This window comes from Pinus tabuliformis, chromosome 3_1, assembly GCF_031772625.1.
Source record: "Pinus tabuliformis cultivar Carrire ecotype Pingquan chromosome 3_1, CPIR1, whole genome shotgun sequence".
Classification (NCBI taxonomy): domain Eukaryota; kingdom Viridiplantae; phylum Streptophyta; class Pinopsida; order Pinales; family Pinaceae; genus Pinus; species Pinus tabuliformis.
The window spans coordinates 968,113,135-968,131,364 of NC_142301.1; the positions used below are offsets into that span (position 1 = coordinate 968,113,135).

Genomic DNA, 18,230 nt, shown 5'->3' on the forward strand with positions numbered 1-18,230 from the left:
CAACCCCCAAAATTCAAGAGACACTCAATCAAAAGGCAAACTAAAAGTAAACAAGAAGAAAACATACAAAGGACTCCCTAGTGGAGTCGCCAACTTGTGATAAAGGAAAGTGTTCCCTCTGTGGACAGAGACAACCCCTCTAGCCCTAGAGTGGGTGTAGAGCCTCTACTTTACACCTTATCATCCATCATTACCTACTATTTTCATCACTTTTCTCTCTCTTTTGCCTCATTTTCCACCCAGATCATTACATTAGTTGTCATTAAACATGATCAAGTGAGCTTTGCTAATGGGTGACTGTTTTATTTAGTTTTTGACATACTTACAAGCATTCCACAGCCATCTGCTGATTCCGCAGCCATCTGCTGATTCCGCAGCCATCTGATGATCCCGCAGCCATTTTGTTGATCTCAAGGTTCCACGTGCTATTTTGCAGAACGAGCCACGTGGGCATGTTGGAATATATGTGCTCGAGGTTCCTGTGCCATCAGTTCAGCCAGCCACGTCATCTGTACCTCCGGTCAAAAGGGGTCAAGTTACGGTCAAATAAAGGCAGCTTAACGTTGATACATAAGCTGTTTGGTCACGTCGGTGGAAAAGATGACTTGTCCGTGTTTTGTAAGCCGTGGGGAACATGATCTAATGCTGGATTCATTGCCCATAACGACCAGGACCTCCAGCTCGACCATGAAGCATATGACGTGTTCACTGCACCTTTAATACGCATGATATTCAGTTTATTTTCTGTTTTATGCTTTACGCATTAGGCCATCTTGCAGATGCCTATAAATACTTGCGTCTGCGTACGCTTATGTTAACTTTTTAGCTGTTGTAGTTTATGAACTTGTGAGAATTTTAGCACTTTTCTGAACTCTGTTTTTATAGAGCTTTTCCATCACTTTTGACTATGTATTTCTGCATGTGAAGTAATGGAAACAGTGTTGTTTTGAAGTTTTAAAGCATCTGAGTTTTCTGTGGGTTGTATGGATGGAGGGCCCCCGTTCATGACTGCCCTTGTATAAGTATTTCATGTTTATACTTCTGCAATTTCTTTATTTCACATATAGCATTTCCTTTTCTTGAGTTATGTACAGCTTGATTTCTTTTCATTGCTGCAGCCTTTATTTTCACTGATCAGATTTGCTTCTTTGCAGGTTTTCACCCGGGATTGAGTGTGTTGTATTTGCTTTAATATCTAATGGTAGTTGCAGTTGTCTTATTCGTAATGCTGCCCTTTTTACTCTATTTTCTAGATTAGTTTTAGCTTAGTTTTACAAGTTGGATGCTAACTAATTTATGCTCTCTTTATCATGAATGGCTTATCTTTCAAGAGAACAGAACACTAATTAATTGCAGCTTGTTTTTAAGTAGTCTTGGCTTGTGGCACTAATACTTTTTCCACCTGTTACACATAATCACATATGTAGGAAGCAGTATGATGGAAAAGGCTTAAGTAGTGTCATAATTTGTCATTTAGAGTTTTTATCAATTCTTGGATTTGTCTTCAGCTACTTCCTAATCGTGTTTTACACAGTACTATGTGGTAGAAGCAGGGAGTTAGGAAGAGATAACCATTATCATCAGTCCTTGAAGTGATTTTCTTGTTTCTTTTATTTGCAGCAATATGGGTAGAGACTAATGCCATTAGAACGTGGTCATTTACTTTCAAGTCATTTCAAGTTATTCATTTCTTTTAAGTTCCTTTCCTTTACAAATTCAACAAGTAATTAGTAATCACCAATCACACACTTTCACTCATCTAGAACTCACTTTTCACACACTTGCACTCATCTGTCTATAATCATCACTCCATCTTAGGAAGATAAGTTAACCACAAACAACACCCCAAACGACAAAAGCTCTAAGAGGTTGCTTAAGTACATATAGTACACCTTCACTTCATCAGCTTACGAGCCCCGGGTTGACAATTAATGACATCAATTTAGGAACACTAAATTGACTAAACAGTGGGTCTAGTCACAACAAAGATAAAACAACAATTGATTCCCTTAAATAGTCATCGTTGGAGGCCTACCTCAAACCGGTGGTTGATGAAGTTTCTGTTGCGTTGCTTCAGCTTTCGTTTCTTTCTTCTTAATGAGCAATCAACTTGAAACACCCCAAGAAAACAACAGAGCACATAACCGAGAACAATAATGATCTATTTACTTGTAAAGTCAAGGAGTCACAAGCTATCATGTAGATTATACACAAGATATAGGAAATCATCATTGATTGTATTAAAAATGAAACAAGAGAAAACTTACAACCATGCCTTGATGTCGCAAGTCTTCTCGGAGGGTCCAGTCAGTATGTTCTTTCAAGCATTCACTCTTAAGAATGGGTCTCCCAATAGGACAATAGATCTCTCTCTATCAAGCCCTCATGCAAAACTAAGATACTCCACAACATCTTATCAAACTATTAGCAATTCCACACTTGTCACACTCACACCAAAGCTATCTACTTTGCTTCAAACCAAACTCAAAACTAGCAGCTCCCAACAAAAGAACTAAAGAATTAGAAAATCATAGCAATGGTGTGTGATTTTATAAGAGAAGGAGTCTCCTTGAAATGAGGGAGAGGGAGATTATCCTTAAGGGAGGTTTCACAAGAGGCGGAACCACTATCCCAGAGGAGGAAAAGCGACCCAAACTAACCCAAAAACCAGCTCTAGAAACACCCAGAAGGCTGACTGTTTGAACAAATTCACCAATTCTAGATCATTGCAAGTCATGAACTAAGGATCAGTGACGACATCGCAAGGAGGCATTGCATGCAGACCAATCATTGCGACAAGAATCTGGAAGACTTGCGTCGAGCCCTAAAATTTCGTCGCAAGAAACAGGTGTACACTTGCGACGTCGCAACAATATAGTTCATGACATGGAATTGTCATGGATTTTAATGGTTTACTGGCGACGATGTAGAAACTTAAGATAAAGGGTTAGTTCTTCAGCATCATAGAGCACTGTTTAATCTTTTTGCATAAGTGGGAAGATATGGACATGTGTATTTGATACATGACACAGCAGAGGGACTGAGATGAGGACAATGACAAATTACTGTGTAACACAAGGGGATCCCCACTCTTTTTATTGTTGATTTTTGGTCACCTATGCCTATGGTATTCAATGTCTTGCTAGATTTTATCGTAACATTGCTTGCCTTCATCACACTTCCCACCTTTGTAGACATGCTCAATCTCTTTCCTTCACGTTAACCTTACCTCCATCTTGCAACCTATCTCACCCTTTCAGAGAGTTCATTGCGATGAGTAGATTTCCATATCCATACACTTTGCCATTTTCTCTTGCTTTTCTTAGGTAAATTTTGTTAGCATAGGAACTAAATCCATACAATGATACCACTTTTCTATATGGAATTAGCTTTATTTTGGTCTTATTTTCATGCTCATTAAACAATGAAAATCCTGAGCTTCTTTTGCACTCTTTTCATGCTCATTAAATCACTTAAAGATGTCAAATTCTTTCCATTCTTCCCTGCTTGTTAGTCAAGAGTAAATTCGGCGAGCAAGCTCTTCCCTATTCTCATGTTCATTAAACCACAAGAAAGACACGAGTGTACTTTTATCTCTTTTTCTACCTCACTATTAAACTCATGAAAAAGACACTGATTTGAGTATTCTTTTATCTATTTTTCAATCTCTTCAAAACTGAATTAAAATACACTATCAAGCTCACTTGAATTAAAATACACTATCAAGCTCACTTGTATCCCCAAAATATCTACTTGGGAGAAGACATGGTCCTCTCCAATTAATTACCCAATTTTATATTCATATCACATTCCCAAATGTCCTCTCATGTTTACCTGGGAGAAGATAAGTCAAATGTAAGGATGAGGGAGAATTTATGACATTAATGAGAGGTGGTTAAGGTGGAGAAGAGAAGGGGGCATAAAAGGGGAAGGATGAGGGGAGGAAGGGGGATCCTTAGTTTTTCTTTTGGTTTTGGTTTGGCTATGGTTTTGGAGGAATTGTTTGAGAGAGAGAAGGGGAGTATTATTCATCTTGGACACACTACATCTAGTTGGACTTGGGCCATGTCCAAACCGTAGTCATAGTGTGTTCGCGTTCTTAGAGACAACACACTCTCGATGCCCCACTTCCTTCCACCCACTTTTCCATGCCAAAATGGTTTCCCATCCCCCATCCACCACCCTAATTAGTGCCACCTAATTCTCATTCATGATCCTCTAGTTGCTAACACCTTACCTCTTGCACCTACCCGACCGGACCCCCCGCCCCAATTAATACCTTAGGTGGTTAAGTCATTTACCCACCCCTTTAATGCAATAAAAGAATAATATAATATTTTAAAGGTGTAGGTGGATTTTTAAGCCCAACATTTTGAAGCTTGTTTAGATACCACATCTGAGATCCCCTTTTATGGGTCTCAAGCTCGTAAAAAAAACTTAGCAAAAAAAAAAACATTTTTTATTTATTTTAGTTGCATACTTAGTTTTTATTTTTCATTCACAACAGACTTATGATTACTATGTTTAATAGCATAAATTTAACAAACACATTTGAAATGAGCACAATTTGATTCATAAGCAATTCATATAATTAACAAGAAAAAAACTTGGTTACGTTGACACAGAGTAGTGTTCCTCCTTTGACAATCTGATTGAATATCCCTCCTGAATATGCCACCCTGCCAACTAGAAATCGCCTATCTAGCTTTCTAGTGCAAAGAAACCCCATGCAAAATTCATAAGTTTCATTTCCCTCCTAACTCATGTCCATACCGTAATCGTAGTGTATTCAAGTTCTTAGAGACAACACCCTCTCCTTCCCCCTTCTCAAAATCCACTTCCCTATTCAAAACTCTGTTTTTCCTTCCATCGACCCTCCTTTCCCCCACTTTTCATGACAAAATGATATCACGTTTAACTTAAAAAAAATTGCACTTATCTCCCATGAAAAAACACAAAATCCATAAGTTCCATTTCCCTCCTAACGCATGTCCATACCGTAATCGTAGTGTATTCGAGCTCTTAGACACAACACCCTCTCGTTCCCCCTTCTCAAAATCCATTTCCCTATTCAAAACTCTGTTTTTCCTTCCATCGACCCTCCTTTCCCCGACTTTTCATGACAAAATGATATCACGTTTAACTTAAAAAAAAATTGCACTTATCTCCCATGAAAACACACATAGACAATAGCTAACTTTTCATCAAAATCTAACCCATGGACCCTCCTTTTACAAAAACCATTTTTGCTTTTTTTTGAAATTCATCACCACCTTGTCAAAAATCATGCTCAAAGTTAATAACTAAAACAAAAAAAATCATTAAATATTTAAATCTAGAAAGAAATGTTGCAAAGATTCCTTCATATCCACCAACCATGATAACCATGATAGCTAAGTTTAAATGAGAGGTTTTTGGAATTTGATAAACGAACCATTACAAGAAAGGCAAATTAAATTGAGTTTATAAAATAGTACAAGAATAAGTATCACCAACTTCTAAAACAATTTCCCGTAATACAAATTAAATTGAATTCATAAAATAATACAAAAATTAGTATGGCTCACTATTTGGATGGATAGAATCACATATATTCGATAATCTAAGAACATTGCACCAGGTTGGCCGCTACAATCACAACTTCTGCTACAGTACATAGCTCTTGAATTCCACATCAAGCCTTTGAAAGACATAACCACATTTGTATTTGCCAAGTAAGAAGCCAATAGTTGATGGAATTTGTGACTTTAATGCATACGTTATGACTACTGAAATTCTTGGCAATCTAGTCCAATTTCAGTGAATGATGCAATAAGTTTAGGAACAATTTTAAGTAATATAAGCTTGAAGCCAGCAGAAGTAGCACCCGGATTTTCAGACTCTTCTCCAACAATTGTACAATTCTCTGATAGTGATCCAACTGGAGCCCCTTTGATATAAGCATCACACGCACGAAGAATACAGTGACCGCGTTTTTGAAAATGCCCTTTAACAAACATCTCAAAATGCTGCACAGATGATGAGCATGGGTGTATTTAGAATCATTCCTAGACAAAGAATGATTAAAAAAGATAACTGTAAATGAAAATCTCGCGAGATTTCTACCTTTGGAGGCTTTTGCAATACGTACAACATTGACTTGCACGATAGGAGAAAAGAGTTTTCTTTGTAGGCTAACGAGTTCTTCTCCCCTATCGCTGAACCAATCTGTTTCTCAAATCCAGGTTCATTAAAATAAGGATTATCATTTAGTACCAATCCTTGAATAGAAACAAGTAGTTGTAAAACGTTTGATGACAACGGGTTCCACACTTCATTCCCTTTGCCTGTCCACGTGTTTAAAAGACTCAGACAGACTTTTCCATTCTTATATAGATTTGGATTCAACCGTAACCCACCAGAATGGTAGTAAGCTAACTGCAAAACCAACATATTAAAGCTAAATGAGACTGACTTCCATATTGAGTTCAAAACAAAACAACTTGAGATCTCATTTATTTCACTTTAAAATCAAACAATTCTAGTTAAACTAATGCTTACAGGTGGTATATCGGGATATTCCGATGGAAAATGAATGTCAAAGAAGAAAAGTCCATCTTGATACGGAGTCCCGGCTGCTCCAACAATTACAGCTCTCAGCAAATCCATCCTATCCTCATATATTCTAACAAAATTGTATCTGTCAATCAATGCAGAGTTTATAAATTACAAGTTAGAACAACCAGAAAAATAAAGAGCTCGAAATACTCTATGCCCATATTTTTATTTGTTCTAGTACACATCATGAGTACAACGTATTCTCATGAATAATTGGGTTACAAAATTTGTTACTTTGCAACTTCCTACTACTCGAGAGAAAACAAGAAAGCAATATTGAAAACTGAGAAGACAAAAGACAAAAATAGCAAAATTGAAGGAAATATGACTGGCCAGAATAGAGGCAAAATTGAAGGAAATATGACTGCCCAGAATAGCGTTTCCCTATTAGTGAATGTTCAAATATCACGAACTCATTTAATAAACCAGTGAAAAACAGTATTAGTGAATGTTCAAATATCATGAACTCATTTAATAAACCAGTGGAAAACAGGTCTGCATGGCTTAGGATGAGTTACCTGGTAAGTGTTTTTCAAGATTGTTCCATTCATGTTGAATTTTCTTCATCCATTTCCGCTTATTGATAGGCTGCACGAACATGTTCAAAAGTTTCAATCATGACCCCCAAAAAATCACTAAACGGAATGAGAAAAGCATGCCATTTGATAAATGTACCTGTATTGTTTCATTCCGATAAAAGTGATCCATACCGTCACTTATACTATCAAAATGTTTAAATTGCCCTGGCTCATGACAACTACTGCTAGACAAGCTATGCACTGTATTTTCCTCATTTGTCTGCTCCATATCAATGTCTAGCGCTGTATTTTCTTCATTTGTCTGCTCCATATCAATGTCTAGCACTGTATTTTCCTCATTTGTCTGCTCCATATCAATGTGTAGCACTGTATTTTCCTCATTTCTCTGTTCCATATCATCTTCTTCAGCAGTCTCATCTTTATCATCATCTTCTTCTTCATCATCACTATAAACCACACATATTTGTCGAGGTGCCATCTACATTTACAAAAAAGTAAAATTAAAAATAACCTTTAGGTTATCATACTATCAAAGTAGTTTCATATTTCATATTGTAACCAAAGAGCCAATTGTTCTTCTTATGTAATGTTGGATGCAGTGAAATGCATATTTAAAGAGATAAATCTTTTCTACACAAAATCTCCGTATATTGAGACTAATAAAGGTAGCGTGATCAATTTCTCAGATAAGGGAGACAATGAAAATACATTCCATGTAAGGGATAGTACTTCAGCAGACAATGAAAATACATTCCTTTGTAATATTCCACTATAAGGAAACAAGAAAATAACATACCTTTGACACTGTTCCGTCTACCCATGCTACCTCTATGTATCCATCTTTAACACCTATGACGTTACCAATACACGATAGATAAGATTCTTCAATATTCTTGTCGACCTCTGCCTTTTGAGTTTTCTTCAGAGCTTTCTGGTTTGTAGATAGATCTGCAGTCTCAACAACGTTTTTGTGTCCTATTTCATCCCTAGATTCTATGTGGTCACCCAACCGATCCACAATGCCAAGCACTTGATCTGCTTCCCCAAACACCAGAGAGTGAGGACGTATAATGATGGCCGCAACAAAGTAGTTATAATCTAGATGGTAAGCAAGCTCATACACACTTACTGACTCCTCTCCATCAAATTCTAGTGTATCTTGTGGACAATCCACCGCTTTCAACCACCTTACTCTTGCTATGCGTTCTTTTGAATGCACATTTTTCACGATTCCTACTCGTCGTCTTGATTCAGAAGCCTCGCAATCATCATCGTCCGAACCTTTTTCCACTACATACTGTTCAGGAAAGAAGTCATGATCCCCAGCATCTTTGATGGTAATCAAGGTTGTAGAATCTACACCATATGCCCTTGTACCATCTTGCCATATGACATCTACCCTAGTCCTTTTATTGCCCACAAATAGCACATTATCTTTTTTGTGGGCAACAGTGTCATCTGTGGCAGGCATAGTAACTTCTAACATTCTCCTTTCAGATGCTGAAGCAGACACTAGTCGCCTGCCAATAAACGTCTGAAAAACAAGACAATAGCTGTAGCTCTTTAGGGTCCTGTTTCTCTGCAGAGTCAGGGAATTGCAATCAGGATTTGCTGCAGCAATCCAATCCACGGAAACTAATCCCACTTCCACATTGCCTACTGTACCTTCCTTGTTACTTTTTTTCCATGTACCACACAACCATCGAGCATTCTCGAAAATGTTGAACGTGTAATTTCAACGCCGATGTACCAACGGCAGAAACCGTTCAACTAACCCACCGGAGAGTTCTCGGGCCATTTTCCGGCGAAGGGAATCTCCGTATATTTGAACCCGAGAAAATCTGGAGCAGACGCGTGGCTCTCCCCTTACATCAGCCAACGTAGTTTTCTCGGGCGATAAAGTTAGGTGACAAAGTGCCTTCCGATATTGTTGTCCACCGTCCGATTTGATTGAATGTTCTCCGCCGTTGATCACCTGGAGCTGCATACGAACCTGCACCAAATTAAAACTATTGGGTGGAGTGCTAAATTTTTGGGTTGACCGCCGTGGAAGAAAGGACATGAAGTTTAATGTGTCAACGTAGAATTAAGTGGTGGCCTTTAATATGGTGATGGGCATACGTCCCATATTTTTTATATATATTTGTTTATATACGGCATGTATTAAATATATGAAATCGTATGTAATAAGTTTTTTATGTTTGAGTGTGTTCACTTTTATTATTATGTATGTATGGCACACGGGAGAAAAAAGACAGAGTGTGTTTGCAGCAGCGAGAGAACCAGTGGATGTATGCACAGCAGTGCACACGATATACTTGGTAATGTTTTGTGTGACATTTTGAAAAACAGAGGAGTAAGAAAAACCATGTGTGGTTTTGCACAGCAGTGCATAAAGAAAATGGTGGAGTGAATATTTGTAAGCCTGTGTAAATTTTTTTTTACAGCAGTAAACTTATGTAAACTTTTATTACAACAGTAAGTTGTTTTTCACAGCAGTGAATATAAAAAGGATTTTACAGTGGTAAACCCCTCTCAGTAAAAGAGGATGAAGTTTGTATCAATTTTTAATGAATAGAATGTTTTTTATGGTGGTGAAATACTCTGTCTCTCAGTGAAATTTTTAAAGGCTTCCCTGTGCAAAGATCCTGGAGTTAAAGTAACAGAGCATTGCCTGTGTGGTGTTTGTTTGAATCTTTGTTTTTGGTATTTTCCCATTAAAAATACCCAACAGTGGTATCAGAGCAGGACCAGGCTCTTTAAAGAAGTTAAAGAAGCTGAAGGGAGAAGGTTGTTGCTGCAGCAAAACTTCTCAGGCAGACAGAAGACTCAGACAACGAAGGATTCAGGTATTCTTCATAGCTATCTTGTTTGTTACTAAAGAAACAGTCAGTTTTTTTTAAATACACAGTCAAGGAATGGCCAGCACAAGCACTAGTATGGGTATGTTTAATACCCTGCTCCCACAGTTTAATGGGAAGAACTATGACTACTGGTCAATAACTATGAAAGCCTTGCTTGCTTCCCAAGACTTATGGGAAATAGTTGAAGATGGTTTTGAAGAACCAACAGATGAAACTGAGTTCAATGCATTAACTCAGGGAGAGAAGGATCTGCTGAAGAGCAATAGGAAGAAGGATTCAAAAGCCCGTGTGTTGTTGTATCTAGCAGTAGACCAGAGTATATTTCCAAGGTTAGCAGCAGCTAAGACAGCAAATGAATCATGGGAAACCCTTAAGACAGCCTATCAAGGCATGGAGAGAGTGAAGACAACAAAACTACAATTGCTGAGAAAGGATTTTGAGAATCTGTGCATGAAGGAGTCAGATAACATTGACTCATTCTTCACTCATGTGATTGGTGTAATCACACAAATGAGAACTCATGGAGAAACCATTGAAGACAGAAGGATTGTGGAGAAAATATTGAGGGTCTTACCCTCAAGGTTCGATGCCATAGTCACCACCATTGAAGAGACGAAGGATCTCTCAAACTATTCAGTTGATGAGCTACATGCATCACTGATAACACATGAGCAGAGGTTGAGTAGGAATGAAAACTCATCTCTTGAGCAAGCCTTCAAGACCCAGATGTCCTTTGGAAGAGGAAGAGGTCAAGGCAGAGGAAACAAAAGAGGAAGAGGCAGAAGCCAGAACAGAGGTGGAAGGAACAGCCCAGCAAATGCACAAGGAAGAGGCAGCAATCCAAATCAGAACCAAGGTCAAGGCAGCAGCCAACAAAGAGATCAGTATCATGCTCAAGGACAAAGGTATGATAAATCTAATGTTCAATGCTATTATTGCAAAAAGTATGGACATTATGCTAGTGATTGTAGAAAGAAACAACATGATATAAACAGCAGACAAAATGCAAATGTTACAAGAGAAAACAACAGTCAAGAAAATGTCCTGTTAGCTTGTAACATGGCTGAAACACATAGTGAGGACATATGGTTTTTAGACTCAGGTTGCAGCAACCATATGACAGGAAACATTGCCCTCTTCTCAGCCTTAAATCAAAACTTGAAGTCAGAGGTCACACTAGGAACTGATAGTAAAGTGTCTGTTATGGGAAAAGGGGAGGTAAAAATATCTACAAAGCAAGGAGAAAGGAAAACCATAGCAGATGTCTATTATGTCCCCGGAATGAGATGTAACCTATTGAGTGTTGGACATCTTATCCAAAAGGGTTACAATGTTTACTTTGTAAATGATGTGTGCACCATCATGGATATACCACCTAGCAAAAGATGCATTGCTGAAGTGAAGATGACAAGGAACAGGATGTTCCCTCTCCGGATCAGGGCAGACATGAAGAACAAAAGGGAAATGGCAGCAATCACCCAAGAGGCCTTCCAAAGCGTGCCAAAGGATGAGAACTGGTTATGGCACTTGAGATTCGGGCATCTAAATTTTGGAGGTCTAAACTTATTGAGCAGAAAAGGAATGGTAAAGGGATTACCATTGATAGAGAAGCCGGACAGCCTTTGTGAAGGTTGTATATTGGGCAAACAACATAGAGAAATTTTTCCATCAGGGAAAAGCATAAGGGCAAAGACACCCTTAGAGATTATCCACTCAGATTTGTGTGGACCAATGCAAGCTCCATCATTAGCTGGCAGCCTATATTTCTTGACATTCATTGATGATTTTACAAGAAAGACTTGGATATATTTCCTCAAGAACAAAAGTGAAGTCTTTGAGAAATTCCAAAATTTCAAAGCACTTGTGGAGAACCAAAGCGGGTTGCACATAAAAGTATTGAGAACTGATAGAGGAGGTGAGTATATCTCAAATGAATTCCTAAAGTTTTGTAGAGAAAATGGAATTCATAAACAATTTACAACTCGATACACCCCACAGCAAAATGGAGTTGCTGAAAAGAAGAACAGGACCATCATGGATATGGCGAGGAGCATGCTGAAGGCAAAGCATTTGCCAAATGAGTATTGGGCTGAAGCTGTACATTGTGCAGTTTATATATTGAACAGGTGTCCTACAAAAGCAGTCTTGAACAAAGTGCCAGAAGAGGCATGGAGTGGGAGAAAGCAAGGAGTCACCCACATGAGATTTTTTGGGTGTGTGGCCTATGCACACATACCAGATCAGCTAAGGAGGAAGTTGGACAGCAAAGGGGAGAAATGCATCTTCATTGGATACAGTGATGAATCCAAAGCCTACAGGCTGTACATCCCATCTACCAATAAGTTCTTTGTAAGCAGGGATGTTTAATTCATTGAGGAAGAAGCTTGGGATGGAAGCATAGAGAAAACAGTGAATGTCAAGAACTGTTTGTCTCATGATGAAGATGAAGAGGAGGTGGCTGAAATGCATCCCCAAACAGCAACGCCAACACAAAGACAGCAAGGGACACCATTGAGGATAAATGAAAGTGCTTCTCCAAGCACACCACAAGGAGGAAATTCAAGTGCATCTTCAAGCACTTGCACACCAAGTGAAAGAGGTAAGAAATTTAGAAATCTAAGTGACATTTATGATGAAGGAATGAATTCCTTATTTGCCTTGTTTTGTCATGTTGATGATCCTATTCATTTCGAAGATGCAATCAAAGATAGGAAATGGATAGAAGCTATGGATGAGGAGATGAATGCCATAGAGAGAAACAAAACATGGGATTTGGTTGAGTTACCAAAAGGCAAAGAAGTCATTGGTGTGAAATGGGTCTATAAGACCAAGAGCAATGCTGAAGGCAAGATAGAAAGGCACAAGGCAAGGCTGGTTGTCAAAGGGTACAAGCAGCAATATGGGAGAGATTATGAGGAGACTTTCGCACCGGTTGCAAGAATGGAAACCATGAGAGCAGTGCTGTCCATAGCAGCTCAAAACAAATGGAAAGTCTACCAAATGGATGTGAAATCAGCATTCCTAAATGGAGTGTTAATGGAAGAGGTCTATGTGGAACAGCCTCTCGGATATGAGAAGAAAGGTGAAGAGCACAAAGTGTGCAAATTGAAGAAAGCTCTTTATGGGCTGAAGCAAGCGCCAAGAGCATGGTACAGCAGGATAGATTCATATCTATTGGATAATGAATTCGACAAGTGTGAAGGAGAACCCACTGTCTACATCAAGGAAAAGGATGGTAAAATTTTAATTGTTGTCTTGTATGTAGATGATGTTATTTTCACTGGAAATTATATTTATCTTATTGAGAATTTTAAATCAGTCATGAAGGATGAATTTGAAATGACTGACATGGGTTTGTTGAGATACTTCTTAGGCATAGAAGTAGATCAAAATGAAAAAGGAATTTTTATCTCACAAGCAAGATATATAAATCAAGTATTGAGCAGATTTAACATGCAAGAATGCAAGGCAGCAATCACTCCCACAGTGATGGGATTAAAACTCAGCAAAGAGGACAGCAGCAAGGATTTTGATCCTAGCCTGTACAAAAGCATTGTGGGCAGCCTTATGTATTTAACAGCAACTAGGCCTGATATTATGTATGCTGTTAGTTTAATTTCCAGATTCATGGAGAGGCCAAAGGAGGCACATTGGTAGGCAGCAAAAAGAATTTTGAGGTATGTCAAAGGTACCAAAATGTTTGGAATTTTATATAATGTCTCAGAACATTCAGATTTGGTTGGATACACTGACAGTGATTGGGCTGGAAGTGTAGATGATCGGAAGAGCACTTCCGGTTATGTATTTCATATGGGTTCAGGAGCCATTTCATGGGCTTCTAAGAAGCAGTCCATTGTAGCATTGTCTACAGCAGAGGCTGAATATGTGGCAGCTACAGCAGCAGCATGTCAAGCAGTGTGGATGAGAAGGATGTTGAGAAGCTTAGGCCAAGAGCAGGCAAAAGCGACAGTGGTCTTTTGTGACAATAGCTCAGCTATTGCTTTGTCAAAGAATTCAGTGTTTCATAAGAGAACGAAACACATTGATACAAGGTATCACTACATCAGAGAATTGGTGAACAATGGAGAAATTGTCCTAGAACATTGCAGGACTCAAGAACAGGTTGCAGACATCTTGACAAAGCCACTGGATCAGAAGAGCTTTGAATTTTTGAGAAAGTGTCTTGGTATGACTGAATGCCCAGCAGTTTAAATTAAAGGGGAGTGTTGAACGTGTAATTTCAACGCCGATGTACCAACGCCAGAAACCGTTCAACTAACCCGCCGGAGAGTTCTCGGGCCATTTTCCGGCGAAGGGAATCTCCGTATATTTGAACCCGAGAAAATCTGGAGCAGACGCGTGGCTCTCCCCTGACATCAGCCAACGTAGTTTTCTCGGGCGATAAAGTTAGGTGACAAAGTGCCTTCCGATATTGTTGTCCACCGTCCGATTTGATTGAATGTTCTCCGCCGTTGATCACCTGGAGCTGCATACGAACCTGCACCAAATTAAAACTATTGGGTGGAGTGCTAAATTTTTGGGTTGACCGCCATGGAAGAAAGGACATGAAGTTTAATGTGTCAACGTAGAATTAAGTGGTGGCCTTTAATATGGTGATGGGAATACGTCCCATATTTTTTATATATATTTGTTTATATACGGCATGTATTAAATATATGAAATCGTATGTAATAAGAAAATGGTGGAGAGAATTTTTGTAAGCCTGTGTAAATTTTTTTTTTACAGCAGTAAACTTATGTAAACTTTTATTACAGCAGTAAGTTGTTTTTCACAGCAGTGAATATAAAAAGGATTTTACAGTGGTAAACCCCTCTCAGTAAAAGAGGATGAAGTTTGTATCAGTTTTTAATGAATAGAATGTTTTTTATGGTGGTGAAATACTCTGTCTCTCAGTGAAATTTTTAAAGGCTTCCCTGTGCAAAGATCCTGGAGTTAAAGTAACAGAGCATTGCCTCTGTGGTGTTTGTTTGAATCTTTGTTTTTGGTATTTTCCCATTAAAAATACCCAACAAAAAACTGCCGATGAAAAATCTCCGTGCACTGAAGCATCGTTACCGGGTGAGCTATCTGTGGATTTGGATGCATTGCTGTCATCATTACGGTATGTGTCGTCCATTCGAATGCTTGCTTGTTAGCAAATTGCTGAAAGAGAAGGCAATAGGCAGAGGACCCGACTGCGCAGTCAATGTGTTAACTCCTTCGATTTTCTTGTAATAATTGTTGGATGTGTTTTTTTGAGCCGAGCCTCGCATGTTTATACGTCGCCATGGGGACATCGGCTCTTTGCATGGGGTGCATGTCGTCGGCTGAAAAATAAATAGGCTGGGAATTCATTGAGTGGGGCGGTAATTTTGATTTTGTGGGTATATAATTAATGTTAGAATATTTGTTGTTTAGATGGTTGATTTTGTGGGCATATATAATTGCCGCTTAATTAACGATTTATAGTATTTTGGATATTTGTTGTTTACGTGAGTTAGTAGCAGTTTATTTAAAAATAATAAGATAATTATTAATTATATATTTTTAAATGTATTTAATAAATAAAATATTTTATTTTCTAGACCTTTGTATTATTTGTATCTCACCTTTACCTATCTAGAGGGCTCAATGATATTGTTTGAAGCAGTGGGGTGGTAAGTTTCAATGACATTAATCTTCTTCTGTCTCCATGGGTTTCGACGACTAAATATTTTTTTCCAAAATCTAGTGAGGATTTGTCTTTGAATGAGATTTTCTTACAAGATGATTTGGCCCTGTCACATTTTCAGGGGCTTGAACTAAATTTTTTCAGCGGGAGTCATTGATGGTGGGGTCTCGACAATATTCGAGTTGATTATTTCAGAGCATAGGGCCCCCTTATCTCTGATTAAATTGAGGTGTTTCAGGAAGGATGGAAGGAAAGTATATCCCATGACGGTGTGTTGTGGCTTCCTCATAAGCTAGTTGTGTTGGAATTCCTAGGTGTGAGTGTGCAAAAATGAGTGGATTCGGATGATGCCTCTTTGGGGGTTCAACCTCAAGAGTTTGGAGTAGCTAATAAGCTTTGCTTTCATTTGTCTCTTTGATCTTTTCATGAAAGTACATCACTTTCACTGATATTGGATTCCTTATCTTGCTGTCAAAGATGACATCTTTCTACAATTTTCCAAGATATGCAGAACAAAAAACTTCCCTTGAAAGAATCTGAACATTCCCTCTTGGTCTTCAATCAATGGAAACTTAAACAATTTTAAGTTCCTTTCACCTCGAACATTGTCGTCATGATGATGCTTAGCATTTCTAGCATTTCACTTGGCTTGATTCTTGACCAAATGTAATCGCCATCGCCATGCACCATCCTTATTCAAAGCCAAAAAATTATGAAACCCAAAGGAAGATGTTATGGGACAAATTTCTTCTTTGTAAAATAGCCTTTGCATTTGCGTTTTGACCTCTGCATGCTTTAACATTGGCTTCTTGTTCATACCAATGTTCAACAATGAAGCAACATGCTCCAATCGCACTTCATTTTGTTTACCCCTTTTAGGAGGCAACTTGTTAGAATCTTGAAACATCTTATCACATGAATTAGAAACCTCAACGGTATATATATATATAAAATAAAAATACATAAATAAATAAAAATTAGCTCAATTACTCAAAGGATTCGTGAGCATGCTGCTGACATCAAGCATGGCAAGACTCGCTCCTCTGCTTTGGCAGAGCATGTAGATAAATCTAAGCATCACATCTGCATTGATAGGTGTTAAAGACTAAGAAATCCATAGACAAATAGATATAATATATATCCCCAAGGTAGGTATACCCATAAAATATACTAAAAGAATAAGGCATGGTCACCCACACAACATATTACAAACTCATGTCATCGAGGACTGATCATAATACAATGTATGTCATTGCCATAATATATATTAGTAGGGCTATAGATACCAATGCTGGTGCCCAAATGATGGCCCTCAAAGTACATAATACATTCTCCAACGTAGCTTGGGGGAGGCAATGTGCTTGAGTGAGATAGCCCCATGCCTCAAGGTCTTCGGCTCATCCCAATTGTATGAATCACTACATGCAAATGAATGAGATGATGTCAAGCATGTGGGGAGAATATCTAATTACCAAGTGGTAAGGGATCCCTTTAACAGACATGAGGAAGACCACCACTAATGAAAATGGTTCCCAATTTATCTAACATAATCTATTGAGTGTGAATTCAAATGAACTTATGTCGAGCACTTATAAAATTGGTTAACATGGGCTAGTAAGGGAAACCCACTATCAACAACGATGAAGACTTCCACTGAGGATGAAAAGCTCCAATGTAATAGATTGTTTCTATATATACACCCTAAATAAGGTGTTGGCAATGATGAGAAGAGATCCATCAAAAGAGTCCCTTGATGTACCCCCCATCATTCAACATGAAATTGACACCAGGACTTCCCTTGAACATATAACAACATGACACAAGTGTGAACTTGACAACTTGGACTGAAGAATACCATACAAACAAAGTGTTGACATAAGAGGCATCACAACAACCTAGGAACTAGAAGGGTAACCAATAGGGTGAGATATTGACTCAATAATAGAGTGACTATGCTAATGATGTGGTTCTAAATCTAGGAAAAGACAAAATGTAAGAGGATAACCCAAACAAGTGCCATGTTCAAGGGAGTCACAATGACCATGATAAAATGAAGAGAAATAGGCTCTTCCACCCTTTTCCCTTTTTGTATAGATGATCCCCTTCAAAGTTTAATGCGCATGAAAGAGAATATAAGTGAGCTTAATAGTGTCTTTTTAATTCAGTTTTGATGAGATTGAAAAATAGTTAAAAGAATACTCAAATCTGTGTTTTTCATGAGTTTAATAGTGAGGTCGAAAAAGAGATAAAAGTACACTTGTGTCTTTCTTGTGGTTTAATGAACATGAGAATAGGGAAGAGCTTGCTCGCCGAACTTACTCTTGACTAACAAGTAGGAAAGAATGGAAAGAATTTGACATCTTCAAGTGATTTAATGAGCATGAAAGAAGTGAAAAAGAAGCTCAGGATTTTCATTGTTTAATGAGCGTGAAAATAAGACCAAAATAATGTTAATTCCAGATAGAAAAGTGGTATCATTGTATGGATTTAGTTCCTATGATAACAAAATTTGCCCTAAGAAAAGCAAGAGAAAATGGCAAAGTGTATGGATAAGGAAAT

The 18,230-nt window shown here is 38.2% G+C and overlaps 1 protein-coding gene across 1 annotated transcript; it reads right to left on the reverse strand.

Moving 5' to 3' along the window:
* Positions 1 to 5,765: 5,765 nt before the first annotated feature.
* On the reverse strand, positions 5,766 to 15,137 carry LOC149191040 (putative ubiquitin-conjugating enzyme E2 23). The gene is made up of 9 exons (XM_089410645.1): positions 15,027 to 15,137; positions 14,256 to 14,498; positions 8,887 to 9,129; positions 7,933 to 8,715; positions 7,273 to 7,614; positions 7,116 to 7,185; positions 6,541 to 6,680; positions 6,106 to 6,417; positions 5,766 to 6,008 (listed from the first exon to the last, which is right to left on the reverse strand). The coding sequence occupies exons 1-9, from the start codon at positions 15,135 to 15,137 to the stop codon at positions 5,766 to 5,768; spliced, it is 2,487 nt and encodes an 828-aa protein (XP_089266771.1).
* Positions 15,138 to 18,230: the final 3,093 nt, after the last annotated feature.

Bases quoted from the DNA above. Each gene is read 5' to 3' on its own strand.
- LOC149191040 (XM_089410645.1), bottom strand. From the start codon at position 15,137: ATGGACGACACATACCGTAATGATGACAGCAATGCATCCAAATCCACA. The intron at 7,615-7,932 runs GTATGTTATTTT...TTGTAAATGTAG, and splicing joins TAGACGGAACAGTGTCAAAG to ATGGCACCTCGACAAATATG. The intron at 7,186-7,272 runs GTACATTTATCA...ATGTTCGTGCAG, and splicing joins ATCGGAATGAAACAATACAG to CCTATCAATAAGCGGAAATG.